The sequence below is a fragment of the Equus przewalskii genome, chromosome 8 (genome assembly GCF_037783145.1).
Source record: "Equus przewalskii isolate Varuska chromosome 8, EquPr2, whole genome shotgun sequence".
Classification (NCBI taxonomy): Eukaryota; Metazoa; Chordata; class Mammalia; order Perissodactyla; family Equidae; genus Equus; species Equus przewalskii.
In genome coordinates, this window is record NC_091838.1 from 81,387,872 (window position 1) to 81,413,483 (window position 25,612).

At 42.2% G+C, this 25,612-nt stretch overlaps 1 protein-coding gene across 48 annotated transcripts in view; it reads right to left on the bottom strand.

Moving 5' to 3' along the window:
* Positions 1-25,612, bottom strand: part of PTK2 (protein tyrosine kinase 2) — a 279,886-nt gene that overhangs the window by 64,470 nt on the left and 189,804 nt on the right. For 12 of the 48 annotated variants that reach the window (XM_070631054.1, XM_070631057.1, XM_070631053.1 and 9 more), the window contains 8 exons: positions 24,395-24,412; positions 17,875-17,931; positions 16,517-16,537; positions 15,321-15,418; positions 5,992-6,076; positions 4,758-4,858; positions 2,615-2,730; positions 1,616-1,716 (listed from right to left, as the gene is read on the bottom strand). In XM_070631054.1, the coding sequence (XP_070487155.1) occupies positions 1,616-1,716; positions 2,615-2,730; positions 4,758-4,858; positions 5,992-6,076; positions 15,321-15,418; positions 16,517-16,537; positions 17,875-17,931; positions 24,395-24,412 (597 nt within the window). Of the gene's footprint in view, positions 1-1,615; positions 1,717-2,614; positions 2,731-4,757; positions 4,859-5,991; positions 6,077-15,320; positions 15,419-16,516; positions 16,538-17,874; positions 17,932-24,394; positions 24,413-25,471; positions 25,556-25,612 lie in introns of all 48 variants that reach the window. The other 36 variants (XM_070631046.1, XM_070631068.1, XM_070631045.1 and 33 more) reach the window with 5 other exon arrangements.

Below are 25,612 nucleotides of genomic sequence, written 5' to 3' on the forward strand. Positions count from 1 at the left end.
ATATGCACAAATTTCTCAACTGCTCATTTTCAACATTGTCTACCTGGCGCAGAGCCTCGGCCATTCCACTGTTTGGCGTTTAGCTCTTTACTGGAATTCTAGGACTTGGACTAGTTAGGAGGATTTGAGCTGGATATGAAATGTATTTTCAAATAGTGGAAAGGTGACTTGGTGGTTTTTAAGTTAAATGAATAACCAACCAAAGAATTTTCTTTTTACATAACGAAGGCTCGCTGTTAAAATGGTTTCAGGCTGTCGTAAACAGAAAGTATAGGGAAGGGACTAGTCACGAGTGACAGTATGAAATGAAAGACTGGATTTGTACGGAGTCATTTGGGCTCATTTTGCTACAATATAAAAATCAAACAAAGTGAGGAAGGAACTGGCTTTTGTGATATGGCAGTAATAATTAGAATATGTACCAACAGCAAAATATAAATTTACAATCCAAACCTTAGCTGAAGTACTAGGAATATGAAAATTTTTCCAACGTAATTATTTGTTTAATAATAATTTGAAGAACCAAGTCAATCTGATTCCAAGATTGGCAAAATTAAAGAAAAATCACAAGGAAGATTTTAGTTCCAAAACTAACGGATCAAAGTCTCTGGACTTGGCAGACGGAGATTTGTAAGTCAGCTCACTTTCTCTGAGCCAATGCACCGAGCCCCATCTGCCGTGAGGTATCTACCTACATCTACTGGCTGAAGGACATCAGGGCTGACTCCAATTTTTGGCTGCTAGAAAGAACGCTGCAATGAACATTCAAATACAGGTTTTGTGTGAACATAAGTTTTCATTTCTTTGGGAGAAATGCCTAGGAGGGCAACTGCTGAGTCGTATGGTAGTTGCATTCAGTTTTTTAAGAATCTGAAAAACTCTTTTCCAGAGTTGCTGCACCATTTTACATTCTCAATTTATGAGTAATTAAATTTCTCTGCATCTTTGCCAGCATTTGGCGTTATCACTATTTTTTCTTTTAGCCATTCTGATAGGTGTGCAATGATATCTCACTTGGTCTTAATTTGCATTTCCCTGATGGATAATGTGCTTATTTGCCATCTGTAAATCCTCTTCAGTGAAATCTCTCTATCTTTTATTCATTTTCTAACTGCATTTTTTGTTTCTTTTTTCACTGTTGAATTTTGAGAGTTCTTTCTATATTCTAGATACTAGTCCTTTGTTGGATATGTGGTTGGCAAACATTTTCTCCCCACTCTGTAGCTTGTTGCTTCATCCTTCTAACAGGGTCATTTGTAGAACAAAAAATTCTTAATTTTGATGAGATCCAAGCTATCAATTTTTTCCTTTTATGGATCGTGTTCTGGGTGTCAAGTCTAAGGACTCTTTGCCTGGCCCTAGATCCCAAAGATTTACTCTCATGTTTTTTCCTAAAAGTTTTATAATTTTATGTTTTGTAATTAGGGCTATGATCCATTTTTAGTCGGAGTGAGGTTTAGGTTGAGGTCCATTTTTTTGCCTATGGATGTCCAACTGCTCCAGCATTTTACCGCTCTGTCAAAAATCAACTGAGCATATTAGAACACGCCTTTTTAAGGAATAAACGTCATCAGAGATCCTGAGCCTACTCTTGCTTATCACTCTAATTTCTTACCTTTGTAGTAAGTGCTGTCTTCCATGTATCGGGATAATCCAAAGTCCCCTAACTTCACGCAATCATTTGAGGACACCAGAACATTCCGAGCAGCAATGTCCCTGACGAGGAAGGATTTGGGACAATAAATGTTAATACAAGGAGAACAAACCCACAAACTCCTCTGTATTAGGACATACTGATGGATACTTTGAAAGACAGCTTACATACAATGCACAGGAGATTTATTATACACTGAAAAAAGGATACTTTTATTATTTTACTTCAAGTATATTCCTTTTGGCAGATATTTACTCATTAATATGATGATTAGTATTTTGGATGATGAAAAAGTATATTCTCAAATAATGAAACTGCTTATTCCTTTTCATACAATCATATTACCAGCTGTATTAACTGACAGAGAGTGATACACAACTGGGGTCTGTAACCATGTTGGTACTAAGAGATCTCATTAAACAAAAGAAAAGTGATCTTCTGACACTGGTAAAAGATTTTGCTAACGCAATTTGCTTTAACACTGGATAACAGAACTCTAACACGATACTGGGCAAACAAACTCTAAGGGCTCTCACTTGCACTCAAATTAGAGACCCAGATTATAAAGAGAAATTCCGCAGAAAGCCAACAGATGTCACTCATGACACTGTGGTGTCCTGGAAAGTCTCAGGACAACATCTGTTTTAGCTCCACATGTTCACTGCTCTAGTGCCAGGGACAGGTTCTCAACAGCATTTCTGGATGGAATAATTGACCTGAAAGTACCACAAAATGTTTCAAACTGCACATGAGGAAAAGCCCTTTAAATAAGTGTATTAACATTTGATGGCACTTCACTGGGCTAGGACACACGCAGGACGACTTTCTAGTACATCCATGTACAACAGAGTCCAGTGGTACGAAGAGTCCCCGGGCCCAGAGAGGACCTCGTCCCTCCCGCCTCTGTGCTACCCCCCCTGGCTCGGAAGGCAGCTCACCAGCTTTAGGACCGGATCTCACCTGTGCACAAAGCGTTTGCTCTCCAGATAGGCGAGCGCTGTACTTAGCTGGTAGGCATACAGGATCAAAGACGCCAGATCCAAATTGTATTTCCTTACTTGTAGAAATGACCTCAGCTTTTGGAACAGTGACCAAGATGAAAAGCAAAAAAAATTAGTGACAGAGAACCAAAATCAACAGCAAAAGAGGTACATTCAACAACAATGCTGCCCGTTTCCAAATGGATTTTTGTGAGAATGGCTTCAATTCTCCCCTAATAAAAAAAGTGTAATGAAGGAAACACACTAGTTCAGAAATTATGGCTAATCATTCTTTATTTGAAATCTTACTGCAAAATGAAAATCTTCATGACAGTAGACAAATTTCTGAAAAAACACAGAAAGATGCTTCCAGGGAATGAATAAAAGCTTAGTATAAAATACTGCTAAATAATAATAGTTGGAGAAAAAGATCTCATTACCATTCCAACAAGCCCACTACACAATCACAGCCAGCTCACCTGCCCTCCTGTATCTCTGTATCTGTATCTCTGCCTTCACTGTATCTCTGGGCGGGTCTGAGGATAAGGTGATGAGGAGGAAGGGGAGGTAACAAGCAGTTCTCCCTCCTGTCCCCAGGAAGTTTTGGGTGCAGAAGTGGTCATGTGTTGGGTATTCATCCCGCTGGGCTTACCAGTCCTTACTACCACTGTTCGTGATTAATTTAGCTAAATGCTAACACAGTCACACGCTATGTAATGACATTTTGGTTCACGATGGACTGCCTATATGACGGTGGTCCCATAAGACTAGCATCATACAGCCTGGGTGTGTAGGAGGCTCTACCATCCAGGTCTGTGTAAGTGCACTCAATGATGTTCACACAACAGCAAAACTGCCTGACAACGCATTTCTCAGAATGTATCTCCGTCGTTAAGTGACACATGACTGTACAGTAAAGAAAGGCAGATGAATTTAACTCTCTAATTCTATAAAATCAATACATAGAAGAGAAATATTTAGCAATTGTTTTTAAAGCCAGAATTTTAAGAATTTAAGCAAATTCTTTAGAAGCAGAAGCAGAAAAATACTGTGAACAAAAAACATACATAAACTCTCCATTTTATCTGGAAAGGTAGAGCAGAGGAAGAAGAGATGCTGTAGAGGCCTTAAAATATTTCATCCACCCCACTCTGTTATCAGTGCAGACGAGAAGTGCACTGGGGAGCCATTAGGTAGGGGCCTTTCAAAGGAAGGGCGGACTGATGCTGCCACGAAGAGGAGGAAGGACCCAGACTCCTCCTTCACTCTTGGTAACTGGAAATCCCAATATCCAGTAAAAGCAAAACTACGTTTGGTATCCTTTAAAAAAAGAAGGAATGCATACAATGTCTTAGAAGGTTAAATTACTAACTTTTAGTACCAGAAAGTCAAGTGTAGGCATCTGGAAAACTGACTTGTATTTATCCCCAACCAGGCAGGCTACAGAGCAGATGGCAGAGGGGAACAGAGCGCTGGGTGTACGCCTGCCCTGCTGAAGAGGTCTGATTCAGCAGGCCTAGGGTGGGGCACCAAAATGTGCACGTCTAACAAGTTTCCAGGTGATGGGGACATCACTGATTAACGAGTTTCTGTATTCCGAAGAGTCAAATAAGGAGATCTGTTCATACTCTGTTACTCACATTTTTAAAGAAAACTGTGACTAATATCAGTTGGTCTGAAAGACAATGCAAAGTGAATTCAAAAAAGATGAAGAACTCTTTAGATTTACCTAAATCCAGCATTCATTTACCCCAAATCCATTAAGAGTGCTTCTTTTACCCTCAAATCATTGGCTTAGTTCTCTAGGCAACAGCACCAGAGAGGAAAAAAAGAACCACTTGGTCACCCGCTGCTTCCAGTCCTGATACGACTCTGGGTTGGGGAAAATACTGCTGTCAGTACTGAGTAAGGGGATTTTTGGGAATTTAATGATGAAAACATTATACCCATATTCTTTGAACCAAAACCACAAGGTATACATCATATACTTCCCTTTCTTAAACAAAGGATATCAAACACCAAGTATAAACTGAATGATTACTAAGCATGAGACTATGTTTAGTCACTGTGACCAAATGGGCTGGCAGTACACCCACACAGGTCAGCTTTGAGGATCATGGTACCTCTCCAAGGGTGCACAGCTCCATGATGATCCAGACAGGGTTCTCTGTGATGACTCCAATCAGCTTCACAATATGCGGGTGGTCAAACTGACGCATCGTTACTAGGGAAAACAATTGTCCACAGTTATTCTTTCGATAGGGTGTTAGGTAATTGATGGCTGATGTATTCCGTGTTGTCTTGGGGTAGATGCTCTATAGAAATAAACTAGTAGAGACAGAAGTCATTGCCAGGCCTTGTCTTGTACTTAAGTCAGAGATATAGGAACAGGATTAAGGATACACTTAGACTTAAGTGATGAAGTTACAATATGATTTACCCTATGACATCAATCTACTGGATTGCCGGGTAGCAAATATTCACTGCAATGGAAAGTAGATGGCCTTCATTTGATGCACTGTAACAAAGGACACCAAGATTCACCCCATGTCCACAGTCTACTGAGTGGCTTCTACGGGTTAAGCCCGTGCTGGGCACTGAGTCTGAGCAGTGAGCAACACAGACATGGTCCCTGTCCCCACGGAGTTCAAAGTCTAGAGGGAGGGAGAGACAATAATAATTTTTAAGCACTGTATATTTTATTCTGAATACTTAGGAAGGAAAGAACACAGTCCTGTAACAAAGCTTCCTAAGGAGAGACTACTTTATCTCTGTGGTCAGAGAGAAGGAAGAAGCCACATGAAAGGAGGAAGAACACCCCAGCTTGAGGGAAAGTAGGAAAGAGGCTGAAGAGCACAAATGGACAAGACAAGATCCTGGCTCTCCAAGAGGCTGCATGACTCTCCCAAGGCAGCCTCACCATGGGATATATGAACCAAGAGGCAGAGAGGGCTGTGGCGTAGCAGGACCAGGGCACTGGTCACGGTCCTTGCTCCTTCACTAGTCTGTGAGCTCCATCAGGGAAGCGACAGTGTCTGTCCTGCTCACCTCTGAATTCTAGGGCCTGGTGGCATCTGGGCTTAGATCATGTCTACATCTGCCCAATTCCAGTACAAAGATGTTTAATGGTACAGGTGCCAAAGGATGAAGGGACGGTGAATCAATCTACCTTTACACCCCACACATCATGGCTTACCATGTGCCTCTACAAATATAGACACTAATTTGCAAGGAAAGATGATAAATGTAGTTGTGTTGTAAAAGTCAAAACATTATTTTTCTTACTTCTTCAGAGACAGTTTGGCTTTCACAGATAGAAAGTCAAATAGAGTACCACAGAAATGTCTAGAAACTTACAGGCTTCTTGAAGGAATTTCTCTCTCACGCTGTCCGAAGTACAGTTTTTACATGTTTTAATTGCAACCGCCAAAGCTGGATTCTCCTGTGTTAGGGAAATGATAGAATCACACACATACGCAAAAAGAGTTCTCTATATGAATCAACAGGCACGTTCATGAAAAGCTGTTTTGCAACTATGTATATTCTGGACCAGATAGAATCAGAACTGTAAATCTTAAGAGTGAGAGGAACACTGAAAATACTATGTCTAAAATCCCCAGAAAAAATGGACATGCATGGAAAAGGCTGCAGGCAATTCACTTATTCACTTGTTCTACACACATTCATTTTCTGCTAAGTGTCAGACACTTCTAGGTGCTTAGGATCACCAGTGAACTAGAGGCAGCGATCCTTGCTCTGCTCACAGACGACAAACACAGTAAACGAGCTCATCACGTGGTACGCTGGAAGGCAACAGTGCTGTGCACAGGAGAGGGAGTACATCGGAACGTGGGAGGCAAGGTGCGCTTGCTGCTGTGTCAGGCAGACCTCCTGAAACGAGATGAGGTGAGAGGAAAGGGGGCAGGGGGACTGGCCAGGGTGACAGTGTGCAGAGTGCGCAGTGAGCACTAAATGCAGCTGAAGAGGCGTGAGGTAGGGTGGAGGCAATGAGGTCAGAGAGGCAACAAGGGGCCAGACCATGAAGGGCCTTTTAAGCCAGGAGAAAGACAGGCTTTTACTCTGAGCGAGATGGGGCCAGCGTAGGGTTTGGGCAGAGGAGTACCATCGCTGACCTCAAGCCAAGAAGGAACTCCACTGTGGTACGGAGAAACGGCTGCAGTGAGGTGAGGGAAGGCGCAGGTGACAGATGATGGCGGACTGGACAAATCTGGGAGCAGTGGAGGTGCGGCAAGGGGTGTGAGAGAAGTCAAGTTCAGGTTTTTGGCGAGAGAAAGGGGAAGATGAAAAGCTCAGCTCTGGACACGAGGAGCTTGAGATGTCACTGAGACAGCCTAGTCACACAGGTGAGTGCGCAGTGGGATACTGTGACCGGAGCTCAGGGGGAAAGTCTGGGCTGGACAAAGAAATGTGGAAGACGTCACAATAGGGATGGTGTTGAAAGCCATGGGACTAGGTGAAATCACCACAGGAGACAGAGCGGTCCAAGGACGGCGCCTTGGCACTCTACAATATGAAGAGGTCAGGGGAAGGGGAGAAACACAAAGGAATCTGAGAGGGTGACCACCAAGAGGGGAGAAAAATCAAGAAGATGTGATGGCCTGGGAGCGAGAGAGGTTGATCTTTTCTCTAACAAGTTCAAAAAGCAGAGCTTAAGAAACACAAGAAATAAGCGTCCATTTCAAGCAGATCAACAGCACAGTAACTTATGTAGTCATCTTATGCTTGGCTTTATGTTGTCTTTGCCAGAACCATCTATTCGTCTTATTTCATACTGAATATTTTTGTGAGGTGCCTCACATTCTGTTAAGGAGGCAGAAAAGATGAGGACAGAAGGAGGCAAGGAGAAAAACGCAGGGAGAACAAGTGAGGTGGGGCCAAAGGCTTAAGAAACACTGCGTTATGTCTCCATGCTGCTGCCATGTCCCTGCTCCTTCCCCACCTCCAGCTCCCTTCCTGCCAGAGGACCCTGAGGGCCATGAGATCAACCAGGCAGACGCTGAGGCTCCTGGAGGGAAGAGAGGACACCAAGCGAGTGGGTGTTGTGGCTTTTACTCTTGCTCCTCCTGCCCTGGGAGTGGCAGATGGCATCGCCATCACGCAGGTGTGAAGAGTACCCAGCCACGTGGTCCCAGAGGCGGGGTGTATAACCTCGCTGTCTTCTGTTTTCTCAAGAGGTTTTGAACATTCTGTTCTTTATGTAAATTATCTCACTGGGCTTACGGTTTATCTGTAAGATAACCTAAAAAGGTACAGGTTATCTCACTCTTCAGAAGGTACAGACGGCCCCTTCTGTGATGATGCCTTACTTCAAGAGCGACTGAGGGCAGTGTGTAGTTGTAAGCAGCAGTAGGGAGTGGGAGCAGCTGGGGACGCAATTGCTACTTGTCACAAGATTTGGCTCTGAAACGGTGCCCACAGTTAGTTTCTTGAGTGAAGAAACTTGAATATGCCAAGCTTTCTTAGAAGAGTCCCTGCTACTGAATTGTGGGTAGCTGTCTACATAAATACCAGCCTTAGGCAGAAAAGGCTGGTATTAGAGGAGACGTTGGAAGACAAGCTATCACCTCCTATCTTCTCAATGTTGGAACATGCCCGGGTTTAATCTGGGATCAACTCTATTCCAAGTGACCTCATCTAGTGCCAAAGAACACAAGTACCACCTCTATGCTGACTTCCAAACTTACATCTCTAGTCCTCCACCTTCCTTTCAGCCCAGACTCATATAGCCAACCTGCCTATTCCCTGTCTTGACTAGGATTTGACAAAGTTATTTTAGACTTCATATGACCAAAACAAAACTCCTGATATCCCACCGTGATGGCTGATTTTATGTGTCAACTTGACTGGGCCATGGGGTGCCCAGATATTTGGTCAAACATTATCCTGGGTGTTTCTGGATGAACTTAACATGTAAACGGATAGACTGAGTAAAGCAGACTGCCCTTCCTAATGTGGTGGGCTTCACTCAATCAGCTGAAGCCTGAAGAGAACAAAAAGCCGACCCTTGCTTCAGGTAAGGGTCCCTGAATAAGAGGGAATTCTCCCTGCCTAACTGCCATGAGTTGGAACATCATTTTTTCCCTAGCCTTTGGACTAGAAAATATCATCAGCCATCTTGGTGTTCAGGCCTTCAGGCTCAGACTGGAACTAACCAGATCATCGACTCCCAGGTCTCTAGCTTGCCAACTGCAGATATTAGGAGTATAAGCTTCCTTCCATAAGTGCACGAGCCAATTCCTAATAAATCTCCCACCTCTAGCCCCTACTGGTTATGTTTCTCTGGAGAACTCTGACTAATACACCCCCTATCAAATCTGTTTCTTCCTTAGTCTTCTCCATCTTATTAAAGGAACAGTATTCATACAACTGTTCAAGGTAAATAACCGAGAAACCATTTCTGGTTCCTCCATTTCCCTCATCTCCTATATATCCAACAATCCAGGAGCAGGACCGATGATCCCTACCTACAGCAAATATGCAGAATCTGCCGTGCCCAGCTCCCGCTACTGCTGCAAGCTCACCGACCCCATCACCACCGCCTCCTTGTTCCAATGCTATCTAACGGCAACATCTAATCTGCCCTCTGCCACTTAATTGCCATGAGGCATCCCATGACTCAGCTTAAGTCCCCCCAAAGGCATCCATTCCCATTATGCTTAGAAGCCCAACCCTTTACCATGTCCACAGGCTCGCTCTTCAACCTGAATCTCCCCTTCCTAGCCTCATTTCTACTCTCCAACATCATTTTCCTATGGCCTCCTTCTTGTTCAGCCCACCTGGAATGCTCCTCTCCCTCAGAAATTTGCATTGAGGTCCTTTTTCAGACATTCCACCTAAACCAGTGCCCTAACACCTGCCCTTCACTCTATCCAATCCTTGCCTTTCTGCATAATCCTGACCACAATCTCTAACTATAATATTCATTTATTACATACTGAGTCATTATTTACATTACCACCATCTCTCACATTATTACAATGCCATTATTCTATACGTTATAATATATACATAATACACATCGTCATTTACATTATTATTGTCTGTTTTCCATCACTAAAATGTAAGTTTCAAGAGAACAGGTACTTTGTTGTCTTGTTTGTCAAAAAATCCCCATTAGAACAGTAGCTGATTTCATAGTATATGCTCAACAAACATTTGTGGAATTAATGAATGCTATTAATATTTTTCTTCTAAATGCAGAGGCTTATCTATACGTCAGCTGTGGCACACCTTAAAAACACCTTAGCGCTAGCCCTGATGGCCTAGCTGTTAAAGTTCTGTATGTTCCACTTTGCCAGCCCAGCTTTGGTTCCCAGGCACAGAACCACACCACGCGTCTGGCAGTTGCCATGTTGTGGCAGCGGCTCACACAGAAGAACCAGAAGAACTTATAACTATACACAACTATGCACTGGGGCTTTGAGGGGGAAAACAGAAGAAAAAAAGGAGGAAGATTGGTAACAGATATTAGCTTAGGGTGAATCTTCCCCTGCCAAAAAAGAAACCTTAAATTGTACTAATTTATTTTAGATTTCACACCATATGATTCTAGGAAATGAAACGTTTTCAAACAAGAGAAATATAAATGGAAAAATGACTATAACATGGACTCAGGGGACCACAGTCCCTTTCTTCACCTGCAGAGGAGGCAGGCCTGCATGGCAGGATTTCAGGTGGTAACGGCAGCCTGGTCCCTGGAGGATGGTAGCTTGCTGGCACAGAACATGAACAAGAGCACAGCAGGCCTGTCTGCTACATGTCTGAGCTCAGAGCCTTCTCAGAATCATTAGCCATACACCACACGAAAACATAACCACTTCACTCTGAATGAGTTAGTCTTTGTTTTCCTTAACTAGACGGTAAACCTCTTTTGGACCAGGACCTTGAATTCTATTTCTATCCAAACACAGGGCTGACTGGTATACTGTAGAAATGACACAAAATGTCCATTTACAGGAGATCTGAATAACAACAGAAACTTCTGTAAGACCATAAAACTATCATCACTCCTGTCAAGTCATGCTCAAACACTGAACATGATACTTTATGAAGACAGTCTAAAGAAATGCAAAAAATACTGCTCTCTAAAGACTCATGGTTTCAAATGGATGCTAAGTCTAAGAGGTCCGTGGGCAGCACATGGACAAAGGATCACGCATGAGTAGAACATGGGGCTTAGCCATCAGTCCATGGACTAGGACCTGTGGTTAGTGGTCTCCAAACTGGACAGCAGAGGCCTGGGGGATGTTGAGCTGTCAGAGGGGCTGGTTACAGAGACCTGGATGCTGGAGAAGTCATTTCAAAGCAAGCAAGACCAGAATCACAGCAAAGGGTTCCATCTAGAAAGTCTTTAAAAAAGGGCAGATTCAAACATATCTAGGTAACTGCTCAAGATAGGATTTTAAAAACCTTCTTTAAAATACAAGCAACATTTAAGAGGAGAAAGAAGTTTTTCAATGTTCTATGAAAATGCCACACTAGTATCCACTATGCCTACATAAAAGATATATGATTAGGCTCTGAATTAATAACAGCTAGCAGACGTTTATGAAGTTTTAACAGACAAATCTAGAGGAGGACTATTCTGGATGAACTAAGAGAAAAACAGATTTAAAAACCAACTTTTTAAGGCTAGGATAATAACGGTGAGAGAATGTGCAAGTGATAGCAGATGTGCAAACAATCCCGAACTACCGCTGGAGGCAAAAATGATAAAACTCAGGCTGTCCTACTTCTGGGCATGTCATGAGAAGGCAGGATTCTTTGCAAAAGACAATAATGCTTGGAAAAGTAGCAGGCAGCAGGAAAAGGGAGACCAGATATAAGACGGCTGACTCCATAAAGGCAGCCATACGCCTGAGTCTACAGGGCTGGCAGGGATGCTGAGGACGGGACACTGTGGACATCACTCATTCACAGGGTCGCAAGGAGCTGGAGACAACTCGGCAGCATGTGACACCAAAATGAGCCGTTAGATCAACTTCAGTTTCCTGATTCTTGAGTGAAACTCCAATTCTCAGCCCAGGACCTAGCAGGCCCCACCCAACGCTCCGGTGGCCCTTCTGGCCTCATCTCCTTTCACCTTCCTCCGCCTCCCATTCTCAGCAGCCACACTGGCCTCCCTGTGGCCTCTTGTCTACACCAGGGTGCCTGCACGGACTGTTCTCTCTGCCCAGGACACTCTCCCACGGGAGGGAGCTGGTGGGCTGTCCCCTCCCTTGCTTCAGATCTCTGCTCACGTCACTCATCCGAAAGCCTTTCTGACTGTCTCACAGGAATGGCGCCCTGATCTCTTGTCCATACTTTGTTTTCTCAGAGCACTGACTCCCCACTCGATGGTTAGTGTGCTTGTTTTCACCTGTCCCCTATGTCGTGGATAGAATTTAAGTTCTGCGAGAGCAGGAATTTTGCCTATTTTGTTCGTTATTATGTCCCCACCATTTAGCTGTCACATGGTAGACAACTGATAAATACATGGTAGACAACTGATAAATAACTGCTGAAAGAATTAATTGAATCTCAAAGTAACCAATGGTAAGTTCTTGCCCATGAAATCTATGCTGAGTTACAATTTGACCAATTATTAAGAATTCTTAGGGGCCGGCCCCATGGCGCAGCAGTTAAGTTCACACGTTCCGCTTCTCAGAGGCCTGGGGCTCGTCGGTTCAAATCCCGGATGTGGACATGGCACCACTTGGCACGCCATGCTGTGGTAGGCTTTCCACATATAAAGCAGAGGAAGATGGGCACTGACGTTAGCTCAGGGCCAGGCTTCCTCATCCAAAAAGAGGAGGACTGGCAGTAGTTAGCTCAGGGCTAATCTTCCTCAAAAAAAAAATAAAAAATCTTTTTTCCCCCTTAAGTTTGGCACCTGAGCTAACAACTGTTGCCAATATTTCTTTTATTTTTTTTTTCCCTGCTTTGTCTCCCCAAAGCCCCCCGGTACATAGCTGTATATCCTAGTTGCAGGTCCTTCTACTTGTGGTATGTGGGACGCTGCCTCAATGTGGCCTGATGAGTAGCGCCATGTCTGCGCCCAGGATTTGAACCGGCAAAACCCTGGGCCGCTGCAGCAGAGTGTGAAAACTTAACCACTCGGCCACGGGGCCGGCCCCTATTAAGAATTCTTGATAAAATGTTATTTGATCTTATAGAACACTAAAGAGCATAATGTGGAAAAAGGATTCTTAATAGGGACCCAGAGAAATGGACTCCTTCACACTATAAAATTAGACTCCCACATTAAAAACAAAATAAACATTCATGTACAATATATTTCAGAAAGATACTCAACAAAAAATGTGAACCCTGGTATCTTCCCAGGGGCTGAGATTCATTCAGCAAAAATTAGTAAACACTGAACTACAGATATTAAAAGAAATTGTTCTCTTGCATTTTCACAACTAAAACGGATTGCTTATTTTAAAGGTGAATGAAATAAAGTCCACCAGCCCTGCTGTTATCTGTGTGATCCTGGTAAGTCACTGTACTGTGGGAACTTCAGAATGCTTGCTGACCAAGAATTCTAGAGATGGAAGGAAGCCCAGAGATCAGCGGGTCCAACTGTAATAATTTGGAGTCAAGGCTCACCTTCCCTACGTCTCACAGTCAGATAGAGCCAGGTCTAAAATTTAGGTCTCTTGACTAAATTTAGATCCAGAGCTCTTTCTACTGCATTTCACTCCAAAGAGCAGAGTTAAGAGAACTAGGAAGATAAACAATACAGATGTAGTGAAAAACAATTGGAAGACAAGTTAACAGCTAAAAATATGTAATAAATGATATAATTTTATAAGTACGAGGGTAAAGGCTTTCAAAATTGAACTTTAAAAAAACAGAAGCTCTAATTTGTTTAGCTACATGGTAGCAATTATCTGTTGTTCCTGACAAAAGGAAACTTTTATAGCTCGTTGGTTATAAAAGTAACAATCAGTATATCACTAGTAGATGTGCAAAGGATATGAAAAATTGATAAACACAGAGTTCCGGGGGGGGGGGGGGGGCGGGAAATGCCATTTGCAGTTTCCAAAGCAGGGATATACAAAAGTCAATCATCTGTGCTGCTCTATCTTTAACAGAGCCATCTCTGCACACCTGCTGTCACTCTAGTTACAAAATCTGATCAAGAATGTACTATACTCTTAAAACGCAATTTTAAAATTACTAAAAAGACATACAGTAACAGTGTTGGTGGGGATGTGGAGAAATGGGCACTCATACAGTGCTGCCAGAAATGTAAAACGGTGCAGCTTATTTGCAAAACAGTTTAGCTGTTCATTAAAAAGTTAAATAGTTACCATATGACCCAGCAACATACTCCTAGACATATACTCAAGAGAACTGAAAACTATGTACACACACAAACTTGTACACGAAGGTTCACAGCATCATGACTCATAATAGCTAAGACGTGGTGACAACCCAAACGACGACCAACTGATGAATGATGAACAAAAAGCAGTCTATCCACACAATGACATGTTATTTGGCAATAAAAAGAAATGGCATACTGCTACATGATACAACATGGATGAAAACATTATGCTAATTGAAAAAAAATCAGAGAGGGCCACATATCATACGATTCCACTTATATGAAACATCCAGAAAAGACAAACCTATAGAAACAGAAAGTAGATGAGTGGTTGCAAGGGCTGCTAGGAGAGTGGAATGGGAAGTAACTGCTAACAGATATGGTTTTCTTTCTGGGGTAAAGAAAATGTTCTAAAATTGACTGTGGTGGTGATGGCTGCACAACTCTGTGAATATACTAAAAAACCGCTGAATTCTACACTTTAAGAGAGGGAATTTTATAGTCTGTGAATTATATAGCAGTAAAGCTATTATTGCCAGCCCTGGTGGTCTAGTGGTTAAGATCCGACACTCTCACCGCCACGGCCCGGGTTCACTTTTGGTCAGGGACCCACCACCAGTCTATCTGTTGTCAAACTGTGGCGGCTTTGTGTTGCTATAATGCTGAAAGCTATGCCAGCAGTTTATCAAATACCAGCAGGGTCACCCTTAGTGGATAGGTCTCAGCAGAGCTTCCAGACCAGAAGAGATCAGGAAACAGGACCTGGCCACCAACTTCTGAAAAAACTGGCCATGAAACTCTGTGAACAGCAGTGGGCCATTGTCTGATGCATCCCCGGAAGATGAGAGGACGGCGTGACGAAGATCAGGCAAGGTTCCACACTGCTGTACAGAGGGTTGCTAGGAGTCAGAATCAACTCGACAGCACTTACGACAACAAAGCTATTATTAAATTAATCATTTAAAGATTCACTGATCTCTTTTGGAGGACAATTTGGGGCAAATCAATGTTCTTTTCTTGAAACTGCAGCTAAGTGGGCACATTGGCTAACTGCTACTGACCATGGTCATCTGTTTGTCAATTCTATCCAATGGAACAATCAGCTATAGAATCTCTTATTAATTAATAACAGAGGCTGAAAGATTAAAATAAATAAAAGACAGACCCAGCAGTCTACGAGCTAATTTTGCCATATTTTGGTTTCTGAATATATTAAGTGGACATACATGGGGAGGTTTATAAAAGATAACTGCACATACCTCGAAGAACTAAGGATTGATGAAGATAAAAAAGAGGCAATTTACACTTAGTCAGAAGTGGCCCAGATGTCTGGTAGTCTTAGAGGACTTACTGGGCTCAGATAAACGCCTTGGTGCACATCTCCAAATTGGCCTTCTCCAATACACCGTCCAAGTTCTATTCTTTCTCTTTGAATCTCATAATCCCTAGCTGTAAAACATGATCCATACAACAAAAAATGCTTAAGTACAACATTCCAGGTGTAGAAATAACACTTGACATATTTCATTTCATCCATGACTAAAAATCTCATCAGTGGCACATCATTCTATGAAAATGCTTTAAACAGAGTGGAATTCTCTTAAACAGTATTTTAAAAGGAATTTATTGTAACTGTTATGGCATTGGTTGAGCTACCAAAACTATGAGTTCTGTTAAAGGCAGATTTTTTCATATTTTTAAATGTCTGATCTAGTTTATATCTAATTGATAGTTCTATGAATAATTTCTCCAAGTATTAAATTATATGCTTAATTAATGAGCACTATTAGTTCAGGTATTAATAAATGAAGGATAAAAAAGTTATTTAAAGCAATTATTTTACAAATAACTAAAGTTTGTAAACATAGAGGCAACAAAAAATTGTGTCATGAGTAACTTTATGTTTTCAAAGTTTAAGAGTTTCCCACTTTCTTATAATCCTATCTTTATATTATTGATGGAGCTAAAAGAGTTTAAAGAGGTAGCTTCTAAAAACTAATTTCAAAATTGGACGACTTGAAATAAGGTTGAACATACCACAGAATAAATTAAGAGTATTTTATATTTTTGAGAGCATTTGCCTCAAAGTAATGTATTAAATTGCTGGGATGTATACAAAACCAATTATTTAGTAGGCTGTTGAGGCACATGGAAAGAAAATACCCACTAGGAACCTACTAGATTGATTCTAATCCAATAAACTATTTTAGTATTTTGATTTCTTCCAGCCAGGAAACATCCTCATAACCCATACTGTACGTATTCCAATAGTGTAATCACCAATGGAATAAAACAACAGCCAAATGTTTTCAAACTTTCTCCCTGGCTTGTCAAGTCATAAATCATAGAGAAAATTCAACCCAAATTTTAGATGGTTATTTTCCTCTTTAAAATCACTTTAGCCAGTAGTTCCATTGATTTAACAACAAGAGTAAACCAATGAAAAATAGTTTAAAAATAAAAGTTAACTGAAAACTGAAACATCCCGTATCATTCCATAGGTTGCAATTGCAAGCAAATGCAGTTATTTTAAAGGAATCCTGTTACCTTCATCTATTCCATAGCTTTCTGTATTGCAATTAAGAGAGAGAAAAATTGAAGACCTTGCTTAGAAATAACTAACAGCAATTAGGTTAACAACACAAACTCGGAGAATACATTTCAATAATATATACCTTGTTAAATATTTTAACCATCAATATGAGCAAAAAGACTAAACGTAAGTAACAACTCAACATCCTGACATTAACTCAACAGGATGTAAACAATGCTTCAAATTTGTATCACATAAATTCCTATATGAAAACTCACTTTCGTGGGGTCTGGATGAAAGTTAGCCAACTTGGACGTTTACTACTCAAGTATGAATAATATATAAATAAAAATTTGGATTCTCTGTAGTAATGTACAAATGACTAAATGGCTAATCAAAGAGTTAAACCTAAATTTAAACATTTTTCCAAATTGCTATTGTAAGTCAACACGTACACCATTAAGTTTCAGCTCTTCCCATTTTGAATCACTCTCCAACAGGAGCTCTTGAAAGGCCCCCTCAGGATAACGCCTGCCTGAGAGAGGTCGGCTGTTTCTCTTTATTTTGGTAATGTCTCCTCAATATATATAGTAAATCTAAATGAAGCATCTTTTAAAATATTTTCACTACAGGGTAAAGCATCTAAAACATTTATTTTACAAACACGTATAGCTCAATTGAAATCAGGACATCAGATGCTAAATTATTAAGGCCCCTGAGGCTGTAAGGTGGACCCATAATTGGGCGTCTTTAAGAGGTAGGTTTAAAATTTATTTTTTATGTGGATGAAATTTCAAGGGCATCTCCAGTTCAAGATTTGGGACTATATAACCCCATGTGAGATCTGGGGCTTCCAGCTTCTCCACAATCAACAAGCAGCAGAGCAGAGAGAAACACAATGTGGACATTTGCAGTCTGCAGGAAGTTCATTGAAGAGTCCGTCTCTCTCCCCACACCTCCCACCAGAGCTGTATGGATCGGATGCGGGGGAAATGCAATTCACTGAATCTCTAGATTCAAAGAATTGAATATATATGTGTATATACATTTAACTTTAAATAACACTAATTTTCTACAGAGAGGAATACAGTAATTAATAAAGGTTATATTACCATAGAGCCAAAAACAAGATTTCAAAAATCCCGTAACTGAACTAATTATAAGATATTTGAGTTTTGGTCTTCTGACTTTAGAGTGGCACATAAAATACAGAATTCTAAAGGTTGAAAAGAATACCTCTGTTATGCACTCAATGAGGTATTAAAAAATAGTTCTAAAAGGACAATAAATACCTAAAACTTTCAAATGTGAGATTCATAAAAGTTAAATATCTGTCAAATCTGAACGAGAACAAAGTCAGAAGTCTACTCACTTGAGGGCATGGTGTAAGTATCTTCTTCGTCTATAATCTCAGCATAATCATCTGTTTCTGTAGGAAAGGAAACATACGTTGGAAGAGGTTAAATATTTGACCTCCTGGCCTTTAATATAATTTGAAAAAGGCAAAATGGTCTGCCTAAATCCCCCACTAGGCTGAGATATTCTTAAAACACCATTACTGGATTTTTTGCTCACACATGAGTCATTTGTGGAAATAAAAGTGACATCATGGTCCAGTATGTTATAATACACAGACTTGTTTCTCAGCCAGCAAACAGAGCCAACAGAGCAAGCCCTTGTGAGAAACAGAGATGTGAAACAAGCGTGTATATGATTCAAACCCGCCAATCCGGACTGACGGCCAGCTCCCCCCACCACGCCACCCCCACGCTGCAGGCCGCACTGCTGTCCCCTGGGACTTTGCCAAACCAGACTGCTATGTCACAAACTGAGCGCCCGCCGGTCCCCATAATCAGACTCTACAGCAGAATCTGAATGTTCTCTCTAGAAAACAAAGACGGCAGCCCGATTTTTGAGGAGATTAACTGGGCCAACTCATTTCATTTTTTCAGGGTGAAAGCCACCCAGAAATTTCTTTCCTTCCTAAGTTTTTTACTCAGATATTTGAAGAGTACACATTAATGTCAAAAGGGTAAAAGACCCACCAAAAAGAATAAAATGAGAATAAATAGCATATTAAAATGAGTTCTTTATTGAGACAATGTCAAAGAGTCTCAATGTCTCCACTTTCTCCTTTCAGTAAAACAGTAACTTCACAATCCACTACCGTGTTAATGGGGGGCTGGGGGATGACCCATTTGAAGAAAACAACCACTCACTTGGATAACAATTATGCTGAAAAATCATGTAAGTCTTGTCTGTTTTTCTCTTTCTGGCAAGAGGAAAACCTTTAGTTGCTCCAGGCCAAGGATTTAAGTGGCTGGGCCAGGCAAGGAGAGGCAGTACTTTCTAGATTACCATCTGAAGAGAGCTCTATGTCAAAAATTTGACCTGGCATCCACTTCTAACCCCAGAGAAACTAAGTTAAAAGTTCTCTCTTCTGGGCTGTCATTATTACTTCATTTAAATATTAAAATTATAGAAACCAAAGAAAACAGAATATATATAGTTTACAGTCACTAGGATATCAATCATTCCACATACTGCTGTGGTAATGATTGAGGGCAAACCTAAGAGTGACTGGAAGAATTCATTTCTCAACTTGTAGTCATCATTAAAAGCAACTAAAGTGAAAACAATCCAGTTGGCAGAATGTGAAGTCAATAAATCAATTATCCTTAAGACATTCAGCAAACGTAAACTATCCATAAGTCCTATATAACAGGTAGATACACTATTATTCTCACATGTTTATAAATACTACTTACAAGATTTAAGGAAAAATTTGATCTACCCCAAACCTTACATTCTTTTATTTCTATGTTTCTCCCTCTTATCCTGTTCTCAGTTAATACTAAGAAAAGAAATTGGCATGTTCTAGGCCTATAGCTTGGCCTTTCTGTCAGATGGCTTAACAAGACACTGTGAAATGCAATGTGGGAAGAGAAGGGAGCTACTAAAGCGCCTGTAAGGAAAAGGTCTAACAGCTAAGACAGTGGAAGCACCGCAGTTACCTGGACGGACACCCGCTCATCATTTACTCTCTTTATTCTGTCACTTAGCAAGCTCACTTTCCTGCCACTCCCCTCAGAAAGCCAATGCAACTAAGGCTGAATTTCCACCAACAACAGCCACTACCCTTACTGCCTTCTCTCGTACAATGCACCGATGTTTAGGGCAAACACAGAGCTGACCCTGAGGGCAGGATGCCGGCAGAGAAAGCTGCTCAGACCTCCCTCCTCGCTTCCCTTCCCCGGCTGCCCTGTTACCAGAATTGCTCAAGAATCTCTAACAACTCCTGCCCTTGGCTCTCAGCTTTATGAAGGAGATGTTATGGACCCATCTCGTCCACAGGCACCAAAGCTTCACATGGCTCTCGGGGGGCCACTGCCCGCCTGTCCATAAGCCTCCTGGGGTAACGGGTGTCTGCAGTCCGAATGGAGAAGGCTATGAACCAGCCCTGACAGCAAAGCAGTAACCTCTTACCAAGGATTGTTAAAGCCTCTTACCAAGGGTGTTCAAGCTCATGCTGGCTCAGAGCCAATTCTGGTTTCAGCCAAAGTATCACCTATTCAGCGATCCCTCCTCAAACCATCTTGCCCCCACCCCGTCACTCTTAATCATGTTGCCTGTTTTATTTTCCTTGGTACATACGACTACCAACAGTCTGAGAGTCCTTTGTGTCCCTGTCAACCGTCTGTCATCCTATCCAGGTTGGAGACCCCAAGGGAGCAGAGCCCTTGTGTGTCTTGTTTACCACTATGTTCTCAGCACCCAAAACCGGCACAGAGAAGACACTCAGTAAATACTCACTAAACAAAAAGAACCAGTGCACTGCAAGACAGTGAGGGGACCACAGAGCCCCAGGAAACTGCGGCCAAGAAGCCAAGTAGCCTGTGCAAGGCTGCGTGGACAGGAGGGCAGAGCTGCCACACACGGGACAAGGTACACACCCACATGTTTGGGGGTACCCTGCTTGACCTTGAGAAGTCACTTCACCTGTCCAGGTGTTTTAGTTATGCCCTCATGTGTAAATGAGAACACGTCCACCTTGTAGGGTTGTTATGAGGATTACAGGAGACGCATATAAAGTTGACATGTGGCCCTGCAAGTAACAGATGACCGAGAAATGGTAGCTCCTTGTTGTCTGGCTTCTTCTGAGGGCTTTCTGGAGGGAAGCTGGCGGCTGAGGGTGCTGGGATTCCTGCCTGTGGAGACTCTCCATCAGCCTACTTGGTCTGACTGTAATGGCTCCCAGGACTGTCTCTTCCTACAAAACCCTCAGTAGACACAGCAACCTCTGAAACAATTCTGAAGGAGTAAAAATAAAATGGCTAATACATATATCAGGCTATCACACAAAATTGACGTGGGAAAAATCAACTTGCCTACACTTCAATTAATTCACACAATCACAAATAAGAGCCTCTAATGGTTTTCTTTTGACATGATGTAAATTCTTTCTAAAACCTCTGGGGATTAGCAAAGCCGTGCGGGAGTTAGATGAGTGTGCTGTGACGTGGTACGAACAGAGTTTTTATTGAACGAGCGGCGCTTGTTCCTTTGTGCATTGATCCTTACAGAGCAGAGTCAACACTGCTGAGGAAACATGGACCTACAAAACTTTTACTGTAACCTTCTACAGAGGAGTCTTCACGTGGTAATATTTGGTACAGTTCTCCAAGAATTTCTGATATTAATTTGGTTCTATTTTCCTTCTTTCTTTCCTGGCTTTTAGGATCATGGAACCGTACGACACTGACATGAGAGGTATTTTTACATACGCAAGGGCCCCTGAGAAATTGGATCCCAGCCTGAAACTGCCTGGGCCCCCAAAATAATGGCATGCTAGAAGGAAAATATAAAGAAAAAAGGAAATAGATTCAAAGATCTGGGCACATTTAAAGGAAGCTAGGTCTGCATCCTCTACTTAATAACGATGAAAACAACTACCAGTACCGAGAGCTTACCACATGCCAGACACTGTTATAGATAATTATGTATATCGTCATTTAATTGTCAGAAAAATCCTATGAGGTGGTACTATTATCACCATCCCCGCTTCACAGGCAGGAAACTGAGGCACCCAGAGGCTACAGAAGTTTCTCAAGGCCCCAGAGCCAATCATTGGTGGGCTGGTATTCAGAACAGCACTCCAGTACAGACCTGGGCTGTGTTATCTTCCACAATGTCTATCTATGGGGATCTGTATTTGTGAGAGCAGACACCCCATGCTACAGAACTAGGGGGTGTTCCCCTAAGGATATTTTACACCCTCCCCCCCGCCTCCCCCGGCAACACGGGCACAGTTTCACTCCAGGGATGCTCACAGCAAGGCTCATCTGGGCCTGCACACTTGGAGACAAATTCATCTCCAAGGATGCCTGGCCTATGAGTTAAATATTTCAAAATGAACATTAAAAACAAGAGAAGACCCTAAAACCTTACAATGGACAACATAACTTGAAAGGTTTGGTATAACATTATGTGGTAAAATAAAAATGATTGGAAGACATGTTACAAGGACAGGAACCGATAGCTCAGAAATTAGGAGAGGAGAGCGCTAACTTCTTGCTTTAAAGCAAGGTGCAGAGAGTCTCAGTAAAGTCACTGTTGAACACATCGACACGCATGCATGATGGCAAAGGCTGGTGCTCTGTCACAGCAAGAGCCTGATGCCTCTGAGGTCACTGTGAAGGGGGTCAGTTAGGAGTCTGGGAGGGACATGTCAGCGGACAATGATATCATCAGCTGGTTGTAAATTAAAGGAACAGCACAAAAGCCACCAGGCTCACAAACTTCTCAAGTGCTGACAACCTGCTGAATTTCTCATGGAAGAGGGGGAAGACAATGTGATTCTGTCACCACGCCTCCTCTACTTGCAAGAAATGGTGGCCCTGTGCCGTGGCTTGGACACCTGCAATTCTGACAACTGGTTCACCTTGGCGCCTCCCTGCTGCCCTCAGGAAGTCTGGATGAGTCGTCACCCCTACAGTAACATCTCTACAGCGATCGGATTACTTAGGTAATTCAGTGGCACTAACCAATTTCACAGCTACTTATCCGCCCTGGATAACCTGGATGCACCACTAACCCAAGAGGGACTGGGAAGCAGTGAGAAGAGTTCTTTTCTAGGAAGCCAGGCAGGGCCCCACTTTGCTCTTTAATACTAACTAGTGATATAACCTAGAGCAGGGGTTGGCAGACTTTCTGTAAAAGGTCAGACAGTAAATATTTTAGACCTTGCTGGTCATACAGTTTCTGCTGCACCTACTCTACTCTGCTGTTCAAATTCCAGTGGGTAAGCAGCCACAACACTATGTGAACACGTGGCCGGTAGTAGGTTCCAATAAAACCTTACGCCCGGGACACTGAAATCTGAATTTCATATGGTTTAGATGCCACAAATACTATTCTTCTTTTGATTTTTCCCTTAACCACTAAAAAACATAATAATCATTCTTAGCTCAAAGGGCGATACAAAAGCAGGAGATGGGCCGCATTTGGCCCACGGGTCTATCTGTGGACCCCTGACCTAGACCAAGTGATTAAACCCTTACGGCTTAGCTCACTTATCTGTAAAATGGGGACAACAATAGTTTCCCTGTCTAATTCATAGTACTGGGAAATTCAAATGTGTGGAAAATGCACAAAAGTCTTTTTGTTACATAAATAACGTAATAACCACTTGTTTATAGACATTTGTTTAAATTTTTATGCTTTCGTAGTAATCCTCACAACAACCACTGAGACCTTTTACAGATGAAGACACAGGAGCAATCTGCTCAAGATCACTGAACTAGTCAGTTGGTGACAGGATGGGCGGTGGGGAAAGCGCGAGGCTGGAGCCTGAGACCTGACCACTCGTCTCCAGCAGCCTTGGACTAGCTGGGCTCTCAACCCTCTTACCCTCAGTTTCCTCACCTGACAACAACAAAGACAATCCCCAATGATAGGCTGCAGCCCTGCCATGGGAATTAGGAGTCACCTGGCACAGTGCCTGCGCACAGCAACTCTCCGTGAGTGGAGCTGCCAATTAGCTACTAGCAAGGAATCAGTCTAGAAACGACGCTCACACCGTCTGGCGTCAGTGCCATGAAGAAGCAGCACCTTTCCACGGTCGCATTTAGCCTAGCTCTGTCACTGCAAGCGCTGGGCTCACTACGCTCAAGTTACCAGTCCCATCACAAACACGAGCACAGATAAAACCTCCAGTAAAAGCACTCTTTCATTTAATCATGAGGAAAAAATTCAAGTCCCCCTTACTTTTAGTTTATAAAATCTTACTCCTTTACCAAAAAAGCATCTAGAGTCTCATGCAGGTAGTACAGGACAGAAGTGGGAAACTTAAGGTGTTCACGTGACTTAAATTTCTAGCTTATTCAGCACTTTCCTCATTTCCTGGAAAAACAGTCGTTATCACCATCGCTGATATTTCTCTAATTACTTTAGTTTGTGTGACTCTTAAAAGTCACTTCATTCTTTCCTTTCCATTATCTTACTCCCAAACCAAGACTTATTATACATACACTGTCCTTGGGAAATAAGTGTATAGATCTCTATAATTTACTTTCAAGTATGACTAATCTTGCTGAATGATTTCATTTTGACAATTTTTCTACAACTCAAGTTTTAATAACGAAATCTAAAAAATTCACTATGAATATATACAACTCAAAGGTACCACTGAGATGTGATAAGAAACTGACAGTTGTCCTTTCCACGTCAGAGCCCTAAACAATTTTTCAGAGATCATTTGTTCACACCATCATTTTTTCACACTGGTTCTATTGGGTTAAAACCATACTTTGCCTTTCATTAATACTGAACTATATTTGTATCAATAAATAATTATTTCACATTAGTAACACAAACGTGAAAATAAATATTACCGTCCCCACTAATTTCATCTGCAGATCCAGGTGGCATGCAAAGAAAGGGGGCAGTAGGAGCAGAGGGGAGGAGAGAGGAGAGGAAAGAGGGGAGAGAGGAAACACACTATTAAAATGACAGGTAAATCAAAGTGTAAGGAAAACAAAAAATTACCCCCCAAGCTCTAATTCACCAGGTAAAAGGAAGATTGCAGTAGTAAGCGTGTTTACTTGATTCAAGGGCGTTATGCTGAATTTTAGCTGTCAGCACACTGTACAGAGTTACACAGCAGTACTGCAGACTTTAAGCTGGCTTCTATGGCACGAAGCAAAATAAGATGGATTGGCTCCAACAATTAAAGGTTAAAAACCATTTCCACCTCCCTAATTTGTATCCCCGTAGATAAAAATGAAAACAAACAAGTCATTAATGTGCACACTAAATGGTAACCAGGGACCAGCCCTCAGCGTGGCTCTTCCCACGAGCCGCTTGGGCTTCTGTCATGTGGCAGCAGTAGGCCAGGCCCAGCATATAAGTTGCAAGGAGGACAGCACTTGAAGCTCCACTGACAGGTCAAGTTTTCATTTAAATTTATACAGTGTTCAGAGAAATTCCTGTTTCAATTATTACAACAATCTTTGCTTTCCCAGAAAACTCTCCAAGTGGCCTGGATGCCTCTACTCTGCAGCATCCCTGACCATCCTCCCCCAAACCATGAAGAGCAGACTACTGGGGCTCGCTCTGACCATTCTCTTCATTCAGTTGCATGCTATATTAGGAAACCCACGAAGCAAATGCGGTACCTGCTGGCTCCTGGGGTGAAACACCAAGACAAATGAAACTGGGAAACTACTTCTTGCCCAGTCATGCATTTAAAAACCAGCAAACAGGCAAACAGAACATTTTCTAACAGGAGAGCAGCCCAGACAGTCAGCGCCGACCCTCGCCCCGCTGTATCACTGCTGGGCAGGGGACAGCACATACACCAACACCCAGGAAAGCTCTGCTCTGCTCAGGACAGTCTACAAGCCTCTGTTAGATCCGCTGCCGGGGCGCTCTGGTTAATAAGAGAGCCTGAGCAAATAGGAGCGCAGTACCCGTAGAAGGAGGCTCAAGGGAACAGAAGACCAAAGGGAGAAAGCGCCTAGCTTTCTTAACTTTATGCTGGCAGTGACTGACTCCTTTACAAAGAGGCAGGAGGAGGAAAGAGAAAACAGAAACAAATTATTTCAATACAA